General features: G+C 48.3%; 1 protein-coding gene across 8 annotated transcripts in view; it reads right to left on the reverse strand.

Annotated features, from left to right (window-relative positions):
• CARMIL1 (capping protein regulator and myosin 1 linker 1) overlaps positions 1 to 15353 on the reverse strand; it is a 297839-nt gene extending 282486 nt beyond the window's left edge. For 3 of the 8 annotated variants that reach the window (XM_032861665.1, XM_032861664.1, XM_032861663.1), the window contains exons 1-2: positions 14879 to 15352; positions 10144 to 10241 (exon numbers count right to left, since the gene is read on the reverse strand). In XM_032861665.1, coding sequence (XP_032717556.1) covers positions 10144 to 10241; positions 14879 to 14918 — 138 coding nt within the window. In that variant the 5' untranslated portion in view covers positions 14919 to 15352. Of the gene's footprint in view, positions 1 to 10143; positions 10242 to 14878 lie in introns of all 8 variants that reach the window. The other 5 variants (XM_032861668.1, XM_032861670.1, XM_032861669.1 and 2 more) reach the window with 2 other exon arrangements.
• Positions 15354 to 18478: the final 3125 nt, after the last annotated feature.

Consider the following 18478-nt stretch of genomic DNA (forward strand, 5'->3'; position numbering starts at 1 on the left):
AATTGTTGCAGCAAGCCATGTTGTACATCCGAAGCTAATGTAACAGATTTTTAAAAATAAAAAAATTTAAAAATTTTTAAATTTTTGAAATTTAAATTTAATTTTAATTTTAACTTAAAAATTTTTTGAAAAGCTTTAAAAAAAGAGGGAGAAAAAAAGGCTGTGACTCTGGCAGTCCATTTGCAGACCAGAAGACACAAGAACCACTCTAGGCCTGCAGATACGCCACAGGAGGAAAGCCCACACGTCCCACAGGAGGAAAGCCCACACGTCCCACAGGCACACCAGAAAGGACCTCAGACTGCCAAAAAAAAAAAAAAGTTGGTCTCAGGAGTGCCGGCCAAAGACATACAAGAAATTGAACAAAGAGAATGAGCCAGTCTGCGAAACAGATTTTTTTTTTAAGACAATAAAACTGATGCGGTCGGGTAATTATTCTCCATTGAGACTTCCTGAATAACAATCAGGTGAAAAATGTATCCTTTAGAAAGCCCCTCAGGCGGCAACTCCACTTCCAGGAATTCATCCAAGAGAGATAAACAAGCGGAGGTACTCCTTTATAGGGCAAAATATTGGAAGCCACCTAAATATCTCCCAGTAAGTGTTAAATCATAGCGACTAATGAAGTGCCATGGGGGAGTCCAAAACATAGATGCGTATTAGTCAATATATACCTTATATACAATATCAACACATATACGATACGTACACATTATTGTCACAGAAAGCTTTGACCTTAAATACCAAATTATTTTTTTTTACTTTTTATTTTTTTATTTTTTTATAAACATATAATACATTTTTTCCCCAGGGGTACAGGTCTGTGAATCGCCAGGTTTACACACTTCACAGCACTCACCATAGCACATACCTTCCCCAAAGTCCATAACCCCACCCTCCCTCTAAATACCACATTTTTAAAGTAGAGTACCAAACAGTATTCATAATTCCACCTTAAAAATGTTATACATTTATACGTACATGTGTGTAGAAAAATATATAAAAAATACTGGTATTTCTTCCAATGGTGGCTTCTGAATTGATCACCTAGGTGATATTTCAGTTTTGCTTTCCTATATAAATTTGTAGTAATGCAAATAGCACAGATACTTCCAAAATTTAAAAAAAAAAAAAAGAAGGAAATGTTTTCCATGCCCGAGCAACATGTAGCTGATATTCTGCACTTGGCAGGCCTCAATACATTGGTGTTTCCTACAAGGTCTAGAGGGACAATTCTGTGATGACATGATCCCATCCCCCTTCAACAGACACAATCCACAGGAGCCCACTGACGTCTCTGAGAAATTCTGTTTAATTCAGTTCCACGGTGTTTACCAAATACTTGCGATCCCCCAAACATCTACAACGTAAAAGGCTCATTGACAAAGGAGGCTGATTGGAAAGCAAGGGGATGAGAACGGCACAAACTCTGAAAGCAACATCCTCGTCAGTTAAGGCTCAGAAAGGCTGCGGGAGGGACGTGCATTCAGCCTGAGGACCGGGAGACCAGGGAAGAACATGACAACCATCTTCAAATGCCTGACTGGCACTGGTGGAAAGGCACGAGTTCTGTGACATTCCAGAAGACTAAGCTAGAATGAATGCAGACAAGTCCCTGAGAAGCAGATGCCAGCCCAGACTGCCAAAGGCTTTCTCTGAGGCTCTTGTTTTTCCCATCCCTGGAAATAGTTAAGCAAATTGTGGACACCCAGGGATGTTACTCAAGAAACTTCTTGTAGGCTAGGGTGCATGGTCAGATGGCCACCGAGAGCCCTCCAGTCCCAAGACCGTCTGGGTGACAATTGAGGAGGATGGCAGAATCTGAACCAACTTCCCTGGAGTCAGCTGAGGTCAAGCCCCTCCACGCCAGGGGCCATGCAGAGGACACGGGCACTAACCCCAGATGATACCCATATATGGCTTCTGAGACCCCCAAGGCCCAGCAGAAACAGATACATGTGCCTCCTTAGCGGGGACTAAGCACACTCATCTCCACTTCTTGCCACAGGCTGGAAATGCTCTAAGCGCAGTTCAGGACACGTGTGCACCCCTGCTTCTACCTCTAGGAGGACCCACGGAGCGCCCACCACAGCCAAAGAGACCGAGACACTGCAGGCCAGCGCTCACCAAGGCACAATGTCTTCAAAACAGAAAAACTCTCTCTCAAAACACAAGTATATGGGAAAGACCCAGTGGGTGAAAGCTAACAGACTGTTTTAGTTACATACCCACACATCCCACCCCAAGCATCCTTCTTTCCACACCTTTAACTCTCTTCTCAAAGAGTTGGGGGAAGTGATCTATTTAGAGAGAGAGAGAAATAGGGCATGGTTACCAAGATTTAGACAACACGCCCTACATACACCAAACCAAATTCTTTCAAAAGAGAACACACATTTGAGAAAGGGGAGGGCAACAGAGGTGGAGAGGCAGAATCATGTAACCTTCAACGGACTTGATAAAGTTGCATTTTTCAATCTACTTTAACAATAAATATTAACAGTGTTTCCAGTGAAACGCAACAGTTGACAGTAACCCTTCACTAAAGTCTTTGTTTTCTCTGTAACTCTGAAAAAAAGAGTTCTTCCTATTCATTGTACTCTCTGTAGACCTCCCGGCGGGTCGGTTTCCACCGTGCCCCTTTCGCACCGCTCACTCACAGCCCTACCTCCCACGCCTCTCCAGGGCGGGCCTGAACACTCTCCTCCCAGGGTGGCCAAATCCCCCAGGCTGGAAAGAGTATCTTTTTAAGAACAATGAAAAGTTACACCAAGGCTGATAAATGTTGGAGGGCTTGTGCCCAAGGTCATCGGACTCTCCTGTCCTAACTACAGCAGAAACGGGGGCAGCTGCAGATGACAGAGTAGGACGTAAACGCATCTCGGGTAACAGGTGCACGATGGCCGGAGCTGCCTTCTGGAAACAGACGCCCGGAGCCAGAGCCGGCCTCCAGCGTCCTACCCAGAGATCAGTGGGTGCCGGCTCCGGCCCTGGGTCGGGTAAAGTCTGGAACACTTCAATGTGGACTTATTTTGAATTCCCCAGGTCTTTTGCCGGGCCCCTTGGCAACAACAAGTGCTCTCTGCTACCTCCCTCCTGAAGATCGTGTCAGTGTTGTTGCTGTTTTCTGAAGCTCACTTTTCTCTAGTCGGGTAACTTCACCCAGGTGCTCTGAAAATTACCTAAGCACTGAATTGTAAGTGATCCTTAAAAGTTGAGACTCCTAATGGTACCACAAAGGGAACTGTTCTAATTACCCAACAACGGGCACACAAAAGCCTCCCACAAAGACAAGTGAGCCAAAGACCGGGGACAATGATCTTCCCAATGTTCTGCAGAGGCCCCCACCACACCCAGACATCAGACATGAACTTGGTCCCCCCCATCTACCGTAATTACTGGAAACACATGTGCGCGGTCTGACGTGTTGCACCCGGTTTAACATATTAGAGGTACGCTGTGCTGTCAGCACAAAGTACGTTCGTACAGGACTCAGAAGAAAGCTGTTCCTGCCATCTCGACTTGGAGAACATCCCGAGACTGCAGAAGCAGCTATTTTAAAAGCTGTGATATTTGTACCACTTCACTGGTGAACAGGGAGTCTCTCTATACTGCACGGCCAAAAAAAAAGTCCAGTCTCCCCTTGTAGTTCTAGTTCACGCTCATCAGAACAGCCTCGCTGTGGTCGCTGATCAGGTTTATCCTATTTCGGATTCAACTATAAATGTGCAAAACAGAGTCCTAAAGTAGGTCTACTTTATGGGATCCCTGGAAAATTAATGTGCTTTATAAAGGTAATAGTGGTTAAAAAAAAAAAAAAAAACCTGGACACCATTGACCAAGGCAGGTGTTGCCTGAACGGAGCCGCAGAACACCAATTCCGGGATGGCTATGTGTCTGAGAAGTAACAGTGCCACGGGCCATACTGTTGGTCCAAGTCAGGCACGAGGGGCCAGGAAATCAGGAAAATGTTAGACCAGCCACGTGACATAAATGTGGCCTTGTCTCAAAGCACAATGCTTTCCAGATCCGAGAATATCTGAGATTTAAAATCCTTCACAACTAAGTGGACCAGATACCTGCAAAACTTTTATGTGAGAGATAGTCCCCCTCTGAATGTCTTTTTAAAATAAACAGGTGGTTGTAGAGTTTATATTTTGAGTTAATGGAAGACAGCACCACCACCAAAATATTTTAGGGATATGCATCCCCGAAACTAACATCCTTATACCTTTTAACATTTTTAATATTAGTTGACAGTAATTCTAACCAAACCTAATTAAGAGACTCAAAAGTTACAAATCCATGGTCAAATTTTTTAAAAATGCATTAAAGAGATTCTGGAGAAACTCTGCAAAAAGGAAATAAATGAACAATGGATGAATTGTTTCCAAGAGACTGGTGATGCCGTTTCTCCCGCCTCCTCAGTCTAGGAAGAAAGGCAGCCCTGCTTTCCGCCTGCTGGCCCACTTGACGAAGGGTGTGGAAGAACCAGGGGCTGGCAAAGATGATAGAACCCGAATTCCAAAACAGAACAGAAAAAAAATGAAGCTGAGACCAGGGATGACCTTTCCACATGCTTCAGAACCACCACCAGGAGAGAGGAGACCACATTCCTTCCCCCCAGGCCAGCAACACCAGAAGCGTGGGTGGGAGCAGGTACCGGGGATCCTGTTTCCTCCTGACAGAATCTGTCTTTCAACCATTATCCTCAAAAGGAAAGGAAAAAGAAAAGAGAAAGAGAAAAAGAAATGAGAATGTCCAGGCAATACCAAATGCTGTCAAAGACTTGGAGAGACGGGTTTATTCACATGTCACTGGTGACTACCCGTGGTAGAGTCACTCTGGAAAACAGCTGACAGCTTCTTCTAAAATTAAACAGGCAATTCCAATACAGACCCACAACTGTACTCCTCGCCATTCATCAGGGAGAAACGAAGACGCGTGTTCACACCCAAGTCTGTAACTTTGTATCAATCTCAGTTCTATTCCTAATAACCCCAAATAACCCCAAAACAGAAAACCACCCACAGGTCCATCAACAGGTGAGTAGACATCCAGACCACGAATCATCCCCAGTAGGGGTCCGGGGTACATGATGGCTACACGCGACATCCAGGAGGAACGTCTAGGAAATTATCTCAGGTGGGGAAAAAAACAAAAAAACAAAAAAAACCCAAAAGGCATATATATACTGCGTGATTACATTTACATAACATTTTCTGAAGGAACAACATTTTAAAAACGCAGAACACATTAGCAGCCCCCAGGGGTCCGAAAAGGGGTTACATGGGTGTGGCCCAGAGAGGCAGGAGGAGGAATCCTTGCGATGGTGGGAATGTTCAGCATCGTACAGCATCAATGGCAGAATCCTGAATGTGGTATCACACGCTGATTTTGCAAGACAGGAGAAGCTGGATAAAGGGTACTTTATCCGTGTGACTTTTTACAACCGCTTGTGAATCTATACAGTGATCCCAAACTGAAAAGCTTGATTTAAAAAATGCACTAATTAAAACAGTTTTAAAAGTCCAGGTACCGGGCCACCTGGGTGGCTCAGTCGGTTAAGCATCTGTCTTTAGCTCAGGTCATGATCCCAGGGTCCTGGGATCCAGCCCCGCATGGGGCTCTCTGCTCAGTGGGGAGTCTACTTCTCCCTCTCTCTCTGATGCTCCCCCAGCTTGTACTCACGCTCATTCACTCTCTCTCACATAAACAAAATCTTTCAATAAATAAATAAAAATAAAGTCCAGGAACTACAAAAATTGGCTAAAGATTCAACGAGCAAATGAGAAAATGGAGTAAGAGTCAAAGACAGCATCACTTCCCGATGACATGCCCTACAGACAAGAGAGAGGGTATTAGAGAAACAGACGACATTATCTTCTGTGAACCTGCCTGCCGCTTAGATAAAAAGTCCAGCACCCGGGGACCATACCCTAGGAGAGCCATCCTAAGGATGGACAGCCTGTTCCAACCTCTTCTATCTTCCCTTTAATTGTCCCCAGAGGCTCCAGCTCAGGTCTGTTCCCCCCCTGGTTTCCTAACCTATAGTCATTAGGGTCTCTGACCAAATAAGATCGAGAAAGACAGCACACGCTTAAGAATCACCCATGCCCACAGATGCAGTAACGGCTCCGAAAAGCCAGGTGGTAAAGACACTCGTTTATCTCTAACACCCTGATTGCCAAACGTATGTGACCACAGACCTCTCCGTCCCCCGCACATCCTAGCATTCCTGATCCCATGGGACCAGAGCCCTACCTGCAGAATTTTGGATCTGATCAGTTGCACTCTATCCTGCTGAAAAGGAGACGGAGCTATAAATATTCCCCTTGGCCTTACGGTGAACTAGGCCCAACCACTCGATAAAGGTAGGAGATGCTTAGGCATCAGGAGCAGCATTTTCGGTGCCACTGAGGAAACAAGGCAGGGTGTCTGGGTCCCTCTTGCTTTATCATTTGCTGGCAGTTTATCTTGTGCTGGGCCCTGCACCAAGCGTGTTAAAATGTAGCCTTGTTAATCTTCACGGCAGCCGGGAACAAACAGCTCCTGTTGCACACCTGTCCCATTAGAGAAAGGAACGGAAGCTTCACAGTGTTATAAAGCAGCTGGGCTGCACTGTGACTGCAGGGCCCAGCTCCCTCACCTGAGCCCTGCTGCGTCCCTGGTGTCCAGGATAAAGTTTACGTCCAGGTTATCAGAAACAGGTGGTGAGACCCCTTGAACCAGTCCCTGTCGCACCTAATACCCCAATGGCAAGGAAGGGCATCCCCGCTGTGCCTGGTCTCTCCACACGGCACCTGCTCCAGTCCTGCTTCTGCAGTGGCTTCTGCTTCTCTAACACGGAAACCCGGCCCGGCTTCCAGGCTTGTTTTGTTCCCTTGGTCCAAAACGCATCTCTACTCTCTCCCCTCCCCTTGGCAACTCCCACTCAGCCTCCCGGTGTCAGCTTAGGGTTCCCTTCCTTCTAGGACTCTTCCCTGATGCGCCAGCCTGAGTCTGAGTCTGGGACATGCTGTGATGACAGCCCCCCAGTCGTCCTGCTCACAGCCCGGCTGAGAGCACGGCCCCCTGACATGTCTCCCTCCCCAGCGAGACTGCGGGCTCTGGATACGTGAAGTCTCATACCTGCACTCGGCATGGCGCCCAGGACGTGCTCGGTCAGGCTGGAAATTGTGGGTAAGTCCATCAATCCACCAAATAAACACGAGGATTCCTGATCCTCGCAAGGCCCAATCTTCCTGATCATTGAATGAAAGAGTGAACAACAAGCCAAAGGACATTTTCTTTATTTTGAGAATAATGATGAAGCAGGGACATCCGGGCGGCTCAGTCGTTAAGCGTCTGCCTCCGGCTCAGGTCATGATCCCAGGGTCCTGGGATGGAGCCCAGTGTCAGGCTCTCTGCTCAGCGGGGAGTCTGCTTCTCCCTCTCCCTCAGCCCCTCCCCCAACTCTTGAGCTCTCTCTCTCTCTCAAATAAGTAAATAAAATCTTTAAAAAAAAATAATGGTGAAACCGATATGCTCTGAGTGAGGCAGATCTGGGTTCAAATTCCAGCTCTGTCATTAACTAGTAAATGACCTGAAGCAGCGTATCTGGCCTGTCACAATCTGAGCAGAGATGTACACAGAGTCGCTGCGGGACTGAACTAATTAAGTGTTAAGCTAATTAAATGCTGAGCAGAGAGCCTAGCCCTCGGTCAATGTCCAATAACTATTAGCTATTATGACCATGAGAAAGAGGAAGATGAAGATAAACCCTCCACAAAAGATAAGCTACAAATCGTATCAAGTCTCCAACTGTAAAAAGAAGGAACGAAAGGACAAAAAACAGACACTCCCAGCCTTAGGAGAAGGAAGGACGGTAAGAACAGGCACTGTGGGAAAGGAAGTAAAATTCCAACAAGATACACTGAAGGTACTAAGCCCAATTCATTTATGACCGATTTAGTGGACTGACAGCCAAAGAAAGTCAGAAGTGAACATTATAAAGAGATTACCCCAGTGTTTTCATTTCAGTAACAATTTCTCTCGATCCAGAAACTCCAAAATCACAACGTGAAGGTCAGTTTGTCACTGACCACCTTGCTCCGACCTGAATATTTCTATTAAGATTGTCAGACTCTGGGGCACCTGGGTGGCTCAGTGGGTTAAGCCTCTGCCTTCCGCTCAGGTCATGATCCCAGGGTCCTGGGATTGAGCCCCACATTGAGCTCTCTGCTCAGCGGGGATCCTGCTTCCTCCTCTCTCTCTCTCTGCCTGCCTCTTTACCTACTTGTGATCTGTCTGCCAAATAAATAAATAAAATCTTTACAAAAAAAAAAAAGAAAGAAAAAAGATTGTCAGACTCGGAGTATTTCAATTAATAATTCCTGTCCATGCATATAAGGAACAGCCAAAAACAAGTTTATGCCAAAATGACCAGAAACCACTTAGGTTCCAGATTTGGGGAAATAAATGCTTACGTGCAAAGATGTGGATAATTTGGGGACAACCTTAACTCCAGCTTATGTTGAGATGTGTGGGGCGTTAGGGGGATGGGGGCATACAGGGCAGTCCTTAACATTAAGAACTAATCGTAAGTATTTGTAAATGGTGCTAATTTTGTTATACTGGACATTTAAATTTGTCTTTGTTATTTTCACGTTATAGATTTCACTCATAACATGGGCTCATTCCTAGCACGATGAAGAGGGTCCATACCAAATAATACCATGCACCGGGTCAGACCGTTGTAGCAAACGCTGCTTGACAATGACAACTGAGTTGGACAAAAGTGGATCCATCCATGTAAAGACTGGCTTTAAACAGCAGAAACAAAAGTCTTCTCTCTCCACTGCCACCTCCCCAAGATACCACTATCCTATAACATTAAGTAACATATATGCTAAGGAAATTCACTCTTTAGTAAAGCAAAATAAATCAGAATGATGGCCCCCATTGCTTCTGCTCTTGGTCACCCTAACAAGACAGGCTACATGAACACACTCTGTCGCCGGGCCAAAGCCCCTCCATCAAGTTTCTCCACTTCAAGTCCTCTGCCGTCCTGCCTTGGACACACAGACCACAGAGACGCTGGCCACCAACGGCATAATCCTTCCATCTACGGGGGAAGGCAGCCAGATATTCTAAAAGATTCTCAAGACAGATGTTATCAGAAAGATACTTGCGATTCTGCAGCAAATTCAACGGAAGAAACAGAAAACTCAAAAGATTCTCTTTCAATGACAGGTGCTCGGAAGGTGTTTTAAAATACCCGGGGGCGGGGTGCTGTGGGGAGACCAACAATATCAGTGAAACACGAAAGCCTTTTGAAGCTAGATGAACAGACACGGGGTTCAGTACGCTAATCTCTACTTCTGCATATGCTTGAAAATTTCCAGTGATAAAAAGATAAAGAGAATATTCTTTCCAACTTGAAAACATAAACAGCATGTATTCCCCCAAGACTAAACCTAGGTTTGCCACAACCTCAACCGAGAAACCAATAAAACACCACAAAGGGCTCTTCGCCTCTCTAAAGCTCCAGTCCAGTCACTAAAATGGCCTCCCCAACTCTGCGCCCAACATGGTCCAACTCCTGGGCCCCCGGCAGCTCCCCCACATGCTGGGAGGACCCCAAGTCCGATGTCAACACTAGCAGATACTGCCTGCACCAGGCATTTCCCTTTAAAACACCAAATGTCCCCGTGAAACCACAGGTATCTTTTTCCCCTAGAGGCGGACTCAGATGTAACATCTGAGAACATTTAGTTACACAGTTAAACCAACAGGAGATGAATTCTTTAACCTTCTCCCTAAGTCCTCACAAATGAAATCGTACAGTCAGCCATAGCAAGGGTAACTATAAAGTCCATTTCATATCAAAATTGAATACTCTGAAAACCGGCTGTAGGAGAGGACCTCAGTGTGGATGACTGGGACAATTTTAAGACATAACTTCAATCTCGAAAATGTAAATATCCTACTGTTACCTTTCAGTGGGCAGACATTCCAGTTAATCCAGGACAAAACGGTCCTTGGAACTTTCCAGCAAAATACGAAACACAGCACTTGAGTTGCATGGAAATGAAGCAATCAAAACAATGAAGAGGAAAAACACTTTCACTTCCAAACATTTTAAGAAACGAGAATACTTACCAGCACTTTGTTTTCAACTTTGTCTCCCTTGACTTCCAACTTTACTTTCTTCGTCACTGCAATTTTTATCTTTCTGCCAATAACATCCTTTATGCTTTCTGAAAGAAGGGAAGAGTTTCATTATATTCCTTTATTAATAAGAAAAAAAGCACTGGAGAGGGGAGAACATGTGAAGGAGTATTCTGGGTTGTTTTTATCATTGTGACTTGTCTTTTTTTTTTTTTTTTTTTTTTTTTTTAGCTTGTTTTAACAAGCCTGACCGTTATCGGTCACATAGTCAATGAACACCTACTACGCGTGTTGTCTTGTGCTCTCAGATGCAGAGGCAAATATAAAAGCCTGTGACACGATACCAGTTCACACAAGGCATGACGTAATCCCGCTGGGCAAACAGACGCACATACGAGAAAAAACACAAGCCACGTCAGACGGTACCACAGAGTGTTGTGCTGCACGCAGACCACAAGCACAATAGAATTCGTAACCTCCTTTGGCTGGTTACCTCTGGCCCCCAGGAGCCTCTGTGCCCATCACAGTGGCCAAGAAACAGCACCATTTCTAGGTGCCTGACATCACAGTTGGGGAATATGGCAAAGAACCAGAACCAGACTGGACAATCTAGCCTGGGAAGGGTGATCCTGGCCATCTGTCTTCTGGAAGCATCACAGCATGATACCCCCAAAGAGCAGTCAAAGGCGACGAGAAAGCAGGAGTCAAGAGCGAAGCAGGGGAGACTTCAAAATCTGGTTGGTGGCAGGAACAACCGCATTGAGTGCTCCAAATGGAACAGGTCTCAAATCAGACTCATTCTCCCACTCCTGTGGCCACTAATGAAGCTGGAAATTTTGTTTTCTAGCAGACAGGAAGCCAGTCACCCACTCTCCTAGAACCACCTCCTAAACAGCTCCCGACCCCCGGGCTTGACCCGGCATTCAAGGACTCAGAATCTCTTAAGACAAGTTCATGATGTCCCACCTATCAGCTCTCTGTCCCCTCCTCACCAAAGGGACCCTCCAGAAAGCCACAGGTCTGATCACATCGCTCTCGCTCTTTGAGCTGCTGTCATTTTTGGATAAAGCCCAACCCTGTAGCAGACCACTCAAGGTCTTCCATATTTTTTTCAGTTTAACTTCTCAGCACACACACTTAACAATCCAATCATCCCTATCATCTCCAGCTTGTGCACCCCCAGGATTCTGTGTGTACTGTTCTCTTTCCTGGGATGCCCTTTCACTAGTCTCCTGGTTACGTTCTACTACAAAATATAGCAACCTCGGGAGCCTGGGTGACTTGGTGGGTTAAATGTCTGCCTTTGGCTCGGGTTGTGATCCCAGGGTCCTGGGATCCAGCCCCGCATCGGGCTTTCTGCTCAGTGGGGAGCCTGCTTCTCCTTCTCTCTCCGCTGTTCCCCCTGCTTGTGCTCCCTCTCTTTCCTACTCTTGCTCTGTCAAATAAATAAAATCTTCAAAAAAAAAAAAATATATATATATAGCAACCTCCTCTATACTCCCAAAGCTCTGTATTCTATATTATAATCATCTTGGCTTATTCATATATTCAAGAAATACACGGACACAGGAAGAGCTCCTGTTTGCCAAGTGTTCAACCAGACCCAGGGACACAGAGAGCCCCTGCCTCCCACAGGTGCTTACAGTCTAGACAACTTGGACAAATAGCTCTAGGCAAATCCGCACACACTAGCATGAGATCATGGACAAGGAAATTCCCGAAAGTTTCAGGGAGAAGGGGACCCCTGAGCAGAATCTTAAAGGAGTGGGACACAGACCACTAGTCCAAAGTCCAAAGTATAGTGTGCAATGCCGTCCACTGAGCTGCGGAAAGAAAATAGAATTTTTACTTCTATTTGCAATGTACTCTAGTTTCTGTTTTAAATTATCCATGCTAAATGAAGTATGTATGCATTTAAGTACATAAAAATGTTTATGAAGGGGTAATCAAACCCACCACAAAAGTTTAGAGCTGCGGAGGTAGAGAAGAGTGAGGAAGGAAGCGCTTCGCCCACATGGAGAAGAGAATGGAAACAGGAAAAAGTGCAGCTTGGGGGCGGGGAGGGCATGTCAGAACCAGCAACCAGGTGGGACTTTGGGGAGAAAAGGGGATAGGGGGGACCTCACTGCGCTAGGAGTTCTCTATCAAGAGCTCAAAACAAATAAAGGCTACTCCTCCCTCCCCTAAAAAGACATGTGGGAAAGTCACATCAGAAACGGACTTAAGCGGGGCGCCTGGATGGTGCAGTCAGCTGAACGCCCCTACTCTGGGTTTTGGCTCTGGTGGGGTTGTGATCTCGGGTGGCGGAGACCAGCCCATGTCAGGATCCACAGTAGGTGTGGAGTCTGCTCGGTATTCTTTCCCCCTCTCCTTCTGCCTCTCCCCCTTGTGCTCTTTCTCTTTCTCTAGAATAAATAAATTTGTGGCGGGGGGGAGAACATACCCACATGGAAAGGGATGGGAAAGTTAAACACCAAAAGGTTAAAAGTAGCTATCTTGGAGTGGTAACACAGCTGACAGATAGTCTTTTCCTTCTTCTTAGCATTTAAACTTTTTTATAAAAAGCCTGTATTTCGGGGTGCCTGGGTGGCTCAGTGGATTAAAGCCTCTGCCTTCGGCTCAGGTGATGATCCCAGGGTCCTGGGATGGAGCCCCGCATCGGGCTCTCTGCTCAGCGGGGAGCCTGCTTCCTCCTCTCTCTGCCTGCCTCTCTGCCTACTTGGGATCTCTGTCTGTCAAATAAATAAATAAAATCTTTAAAAAAAAAAAAAGCCTGTATTTCTTTTATTATCAGAGAGATACAAATTGCATTCTCTTACTGTCTTCGGTGATTAGCTTAAGGGAATACACCGAGGTTTTCCCACGGTTGCCATTTTGAACTGATCTAAGTGTAACTCTATGAACACCTGAAATGAGAGAGGAGCAGGTGCAGGAATTTCCCTGGTCCCAGACTAATTAGACCATTTAAAGGCCCAGAAAAATCAGACCGGGCATGTCACAAAAACACGCGTCACCTCGTTGAAGGATATGAACCGCGCAAGACTCAAACACACAAATTCCTAGAGAAGGATGAAATCTAATTCTCAAACATACCAGAGGATTTATTTTGAGAACCATTCACATACACCAGGTATCTTATTCCCAGCCCTTCCCTCTCTCTTTAGGCTGAGTAACTACCTAAACTTTTCATTACCAAGCTCAAGGTCACCTAAGTTAAAAAGCCGCCCACCTCTTTGGCTATCCTTATCCCCTGGCCAGGGAGGCCAGCCCTCCCCCCTCAGACCTTCTCAGGACCTCCGCAGGGATCTGCAGACTCTGGGCGTTCGTTTCCGCTTCCGGGTAGAGTGCTGGGAAGATCTCAGCCTCCCAGAACCGGATGGGCCACTCACTCCAGTAAAGGCAGCTGATGCTTTATCTCAGGAGCCTACTCCCCAGGGTTGGGGAGAGAGAAGAGGCCAGAGTGGGGGAAGGGACTGGTAACTTCATATCCTAAATTTGGGTGAAAAGTTAGGATTGGGTTTTTGGTGTGTTGGTGGTGGTGGTGGTTTGTTGTTGTTGTTGTTGTTTAACTTCACAAAAGCTGAAGCTTTCGTAGAAACCTAGCAACAGCTTCTTCACATCAAGTGTCACCTGCTCAGTTAGGTCACTAATGGAAGAGCACACAGAAACCGAGGGGCAAATTTCTCAAGAGCAGATGAATGGGCAGGCAGAACTTCCTCTCGCTGTCAGCCCGGATTAAACAGCACCTTTCTGCGCAGTGTGCCAAGGATGGGAGAGGAAGGAATACAGGTCCCTAGGGCTCAAAACGCGCGCGCAGACACACACACCTTGTTAAAACACAATGTGCTATACATACACACATGCTTAAACGCTGGGTTTTCAGAACGCTCCTCCCCACCTCATTTTAACTCTGCCATTTTAACCCAACGCGCAATTAAGTTAAACCCCAAGACACAAAACCCCCCTGCCCCCCAACACACACCAAAACAAACAAACGAAAAGCAAAAAAACCTCAAGGGGCTCAAACAACGGGTCACCTTGCATAGGGTACTGCACACAGGTTCCCCGAGATTCGGGATGGGGAGAATCGGTAGGTTAATTATTATTAAAATAACTCATACCATTAACCCTCAGTTTGCCGGCTGGAGCGTGCGTCACTTCGGTAACCCTTTCGCTCCCGGCGGGCTGGGCGAAGCCACGCCTTGCCCGGCTCAGTCCGCACTCGCGACTAGCGCCCCCTCCCCTGAGTCTGCGTGTGGGAGGAGCACCTCGCCCGAGGGTGGGGGGAGTGCCCGGCAGGTGCCGGAGACGACCCACTGTGCGCTCGCCACCCCCTCCCCACGGCCCTGCGCGGGCCTTTCCCGGACTTCCCCGAGTTTGGGGCAGGGGGCTGGTCTCTGCAAAGGTTGCTCCTCGTCGCCAGAGCTCCCAAGTCCGAGGCAGCCCGCCCCCCTCTTCCGCCCACCGCGACCGCCCCCACCCCCGTCGCGGCTGGGGAGGAGCCCGGGACTCCCGGGCCCCCGCTGCCCCCCACGGCCGCCCTCCCCGAACTGGGCTTTCCGAGCGGCGAGACGCGAGCAAAGTTCCCGGCGCCCCGCCCAGCACCGCGGCGACCTGAGGGGCGCCGCGACTTCGCGGGACCTGCGGGAAGGCGGAGGAGGGCAGGGGGGCGGCGGGGAGGGGTGCGCCGGGGCAGGCGGCGAGCCCGCGGCCGCACCACTCTTACCTGTCAGCTCCCTGGGAACCTCGGAGCTCTCCTCGGTCATGGTGGCCCTCCAGGCGCGGGGGCAGTGCCGGTCCAACTCTGATTTACGGCCCCCCGCCCGTCCCCGAGCCCCTCAGTTTTTAGAGGCAGATGCGGCTTGCGCCCGGGAGGAGGCAAGAAAGCGAGGGCGGAGATACAATTTTGCCTCGCCCCCCGCCCCTCCAAAAAAAAAAAAAAAGAGTTGCAAATAGGAGGTGAGTCGGCTGCGGCCGCTGCTACATGTCGCCTCGGCGCAGTTCCCGGCGGCGGCGCGGAGACCCGGGGATTCCGGCGGCGGCGGCTCGGGCTCCCGGCTCCCGGCGGCGCTGCTCCGGCCGCGGCCACCTCCCGCCGCCCCGCGCCGCGCCGCACCTACGGCCCTAGGTGAAGGCGGAAGGCGAGCGCAGAGGGCGGGGAGAGCGGCGCGGCGGGGCGAGGGTTTCCTCGCGCCCCTGCCGGGCTGAGGTTGGGCGGGGGCAGCTCGGGCCCTCCTCCGCCTCCTCCTCCTCCACTCCTCCTGCGTCTCCTCCTCCTGCTCCTCCTGCGTCTCCTCCTCCGCCGCCTCCTGCGCTCCTCCTCACCTCGCGAGAGCCGGCCTCCGCACGGGTCCCCGGCCGGCCTCCCGCGCACCGCGGGGCGCACCCGGGGAGGGGGGCTGCGGCGGCGGGCAGGCGGGCGCCCCTCCTCGCAACCTCCCTCCGCCGCCGCCCCGGCCCTGCGTCTGGAGAGGGGGTGAGGGAGCGAGGGAGCGCGAGCCCGGGAGCCATCTGCTGGCTGCGACGGAGGCGAGCCGGGTGCGCCCGGGCTTCCCGGGGCCGCGTCCCCACCTCCCGGCGGCCCGAGGGAGCGCGAGGATGGGAGACTGCAGATGCCCGCAGATTCCGCAGGCCCGTCCGCGCGGAAGCTCGTTCTGTCTGGGACCCTTCTCCGCACTTTCCCTTCTCAGCCCTCCCCGGGACGTGCTATCTTTTCATCGGCGTGATTAATTTTCTATTTCTGGTGAGCAGGAGCTAGACGAGACCTGGAGACACTAACCATACGGGGAGAAGGACTTTTTTCTGCGCGCAGCCGGCGCCCCGCAGCCGGTGTTGGCAATCTCGAGACCTTGGAATTGCGGGAGCGCTTTGGGAAAAGCCTTTCACTCGCGGCGGCATCTCCTTTAACCCCAGGAGCGCAGTCGGAGAGCTCGCTGAGCCGTGTTCCCAGAAGCCGGAGTAGGGCCGCTGGTAGCTCTGGTCCTACCTGGCCCCGCTCCTTCGACTTTCCCAGACCCCCCCCCCGCCCCGCCCCAGGAACACTTGGGAGCGCCTCAGTTGCTGCCTTCTCTCCTGGCCGCTGGGAATGGCTCTATCGAATCAGGTTCTTTTTTTAAAGGACGAAAGAGGGGAAGGAGGAAAGGAAGGGGGATTCCCTACTTCTAATCACTGCTGCCCATCTTGGATCCGCAAGAGTCATCTTCAGCCTCTCCGCCAGGCGTGTCCCAGTGGGGCCCTTGCTACGTTTCTAACCTCTCCCACCCCCACTCCTACAAACTGACTCTCTCTGAGACTATTTGCTTTCCCCACCCCGTGAATGCTATTTGATTTTTGCCTGTGTTTTCAATCGAGCCCAATGTATGAAGATTTTCAGGGGATCTCAGGGCACTGTGATCCCCGTATTCAAAACCATCAGAGTATATTGCTTGAAATACTCTGTAAGCCCAAACCATACTGCGCATTCTTTCACTGCTTGTGTATTTGACTGGTTTTACTGCATTGGTTCCTGGGTTTGGGGTTGTCGGTCCAACTAACTAGGCTGTGGGCAATTTGAGGACAGGACTTTATCTCAGACTTTTAAACCTCCTCAACAGAAACTTGTGCAAAATAGGTGTTCAGTAAACATTTGCTAACGGATTGGTTTTAAAGCATGTGGCCTCAGGCTCCCTGATGTTTGTCTCAAAAATTGGAACTTGCTCTAAGTTAGACATTTCCTTTGTGTGTTAAATATCTTTTTTATGCAATAAATAGGAATTAACATCTCAAAACTATGTTCCATTCAACTGTGTGTGTTAAAGGGGATTTTTCTGGCACGCACCAATGGAGTTTCAGAAATAGCCCTGCAGGTTCCAAACCATGTGGTAACTTGTGAAAATAAGGACAAAAGATATATTTTTTTCCCCATGGCCTGGGGTGATGGAAAGAATAAAGGAAAGGCTGTATGGCAGTCCCGTAATTCAGTGCTGCTTGGCATCGTGTAGAGGAAGCTGGGATTTTAATAAAAGAATCCATGTTTTTCCTGATTGGCTCCCGCATCTCTGAAGGCATGGATTCAAATGAATCTCCCATCTTGATACCTAAAAAGGACTGGTTGGTTTTGGAGATCATCTTGGGTGCAAAACTCAAATATCTTTCAGAATAGCAAGCAGAGAACTCCAAGGAGCACAGTTTATAAAGCTGCGTAACCCAGCCAGTAGCAAATGTCCTCCTGCCCAATGCAGTCCTGGTGCCAGCTTAGAGAATGCACTTCGAATTCTGAAATGCATGCTTATTGACTAAAATCCACTCACCCCTCCCATGCTGCAAACTTTTCCTCCGTGAAACTGCCCTTTAACTTCTAGGATTTTAAGGTCATACCGTTTTGTTTGTTTTTTAATAGGTTTTTCTTTTAATGTTATGTTGGTCACCATACAGTCCATCATTGGTTTTTGATGTAGCGTTCCATGATTTCTTGTTTGTGTATAATACCCAGTACTCCATGCAATCTGTGCCCTCCTTAATACCCATCACAGGGCTAACCCTTGCCCCGATCCCTTTTTTCCTAATTTTTTTCTTAGATATTCACAAACTCCTGCTTTCTATTTTTTCTTTTAAAGATTGTATTTATTATAGAGAGAGAGAGCACAAGCAGGCAGAGTGGCAGGCAGAGGGAGAAGCAGGCTCCCTGCTGAGCAAGGAGGCCGATGCAGGACTCAATCCCAGAACCCTGGGATCATGATCTGAGCCAAAGGCAGATGCCTAACCGACTGAGCCACCCAGGCATCCCTCCTTATACTGTCTTGATTCAAAACCACCACACGAGGGCTCCTGGGTGGCTCAGTTGGTTAAGCAACTGCCTTTAGCTCAGGTCATGATCCTGGAGTCCAGCTTTGGGCTCCCTGCTTGGAGGGGAGTCTGTGTCTCCCTCTGACCTTACCCCTCTCGTGCCTCTCTCGCTCCCTCATTCTCTCCCTCTCAAATAAATAAATAAAATCTTAAAAAAAAAAAAAACCATATCAAACTGATTGTTACTATAAGTAAGATGAACTGTAGCTACATCTAAGTAAATATTTATAGATAACCTCATTTGGGCGTTACAACTAGCACTGAAAACTGAAATCTATTAGAAAGAGTAAAATGGTTTTTCAAAGCATCCCTACTGCACCTGAACACAGTTGCAAAATGTAATAGATACAGAGTAACAAAGTTATTTTAGAAAATTAAACATAGACTTTCATTTTTAGTTCATAGGCACATGTTCATATCCTTATAGTATACTTTGTAGTTAGTGCATTCTGGTGAGAAAGTACACTCTGAATTTAAAAATCTGCCCAAAATACTAATGCCT

The sequence above is a fragment of the Lontra canadensis genome, unplaced genomic scaffold, assembly GCF_010015895.1.
Source record: "Lontra canadensis isolate GAN:19392208 unplaced genomic scaffold, GSC_riverotter_1.0 scaffold21, whole genome shotgun sequence".
Classification (NCBI taxonomy): Eukaryota; Metazoa; Chordata; class Mammalia; order Carnivora; family Mustelidae; genus Lontra; species Lontra canadensis.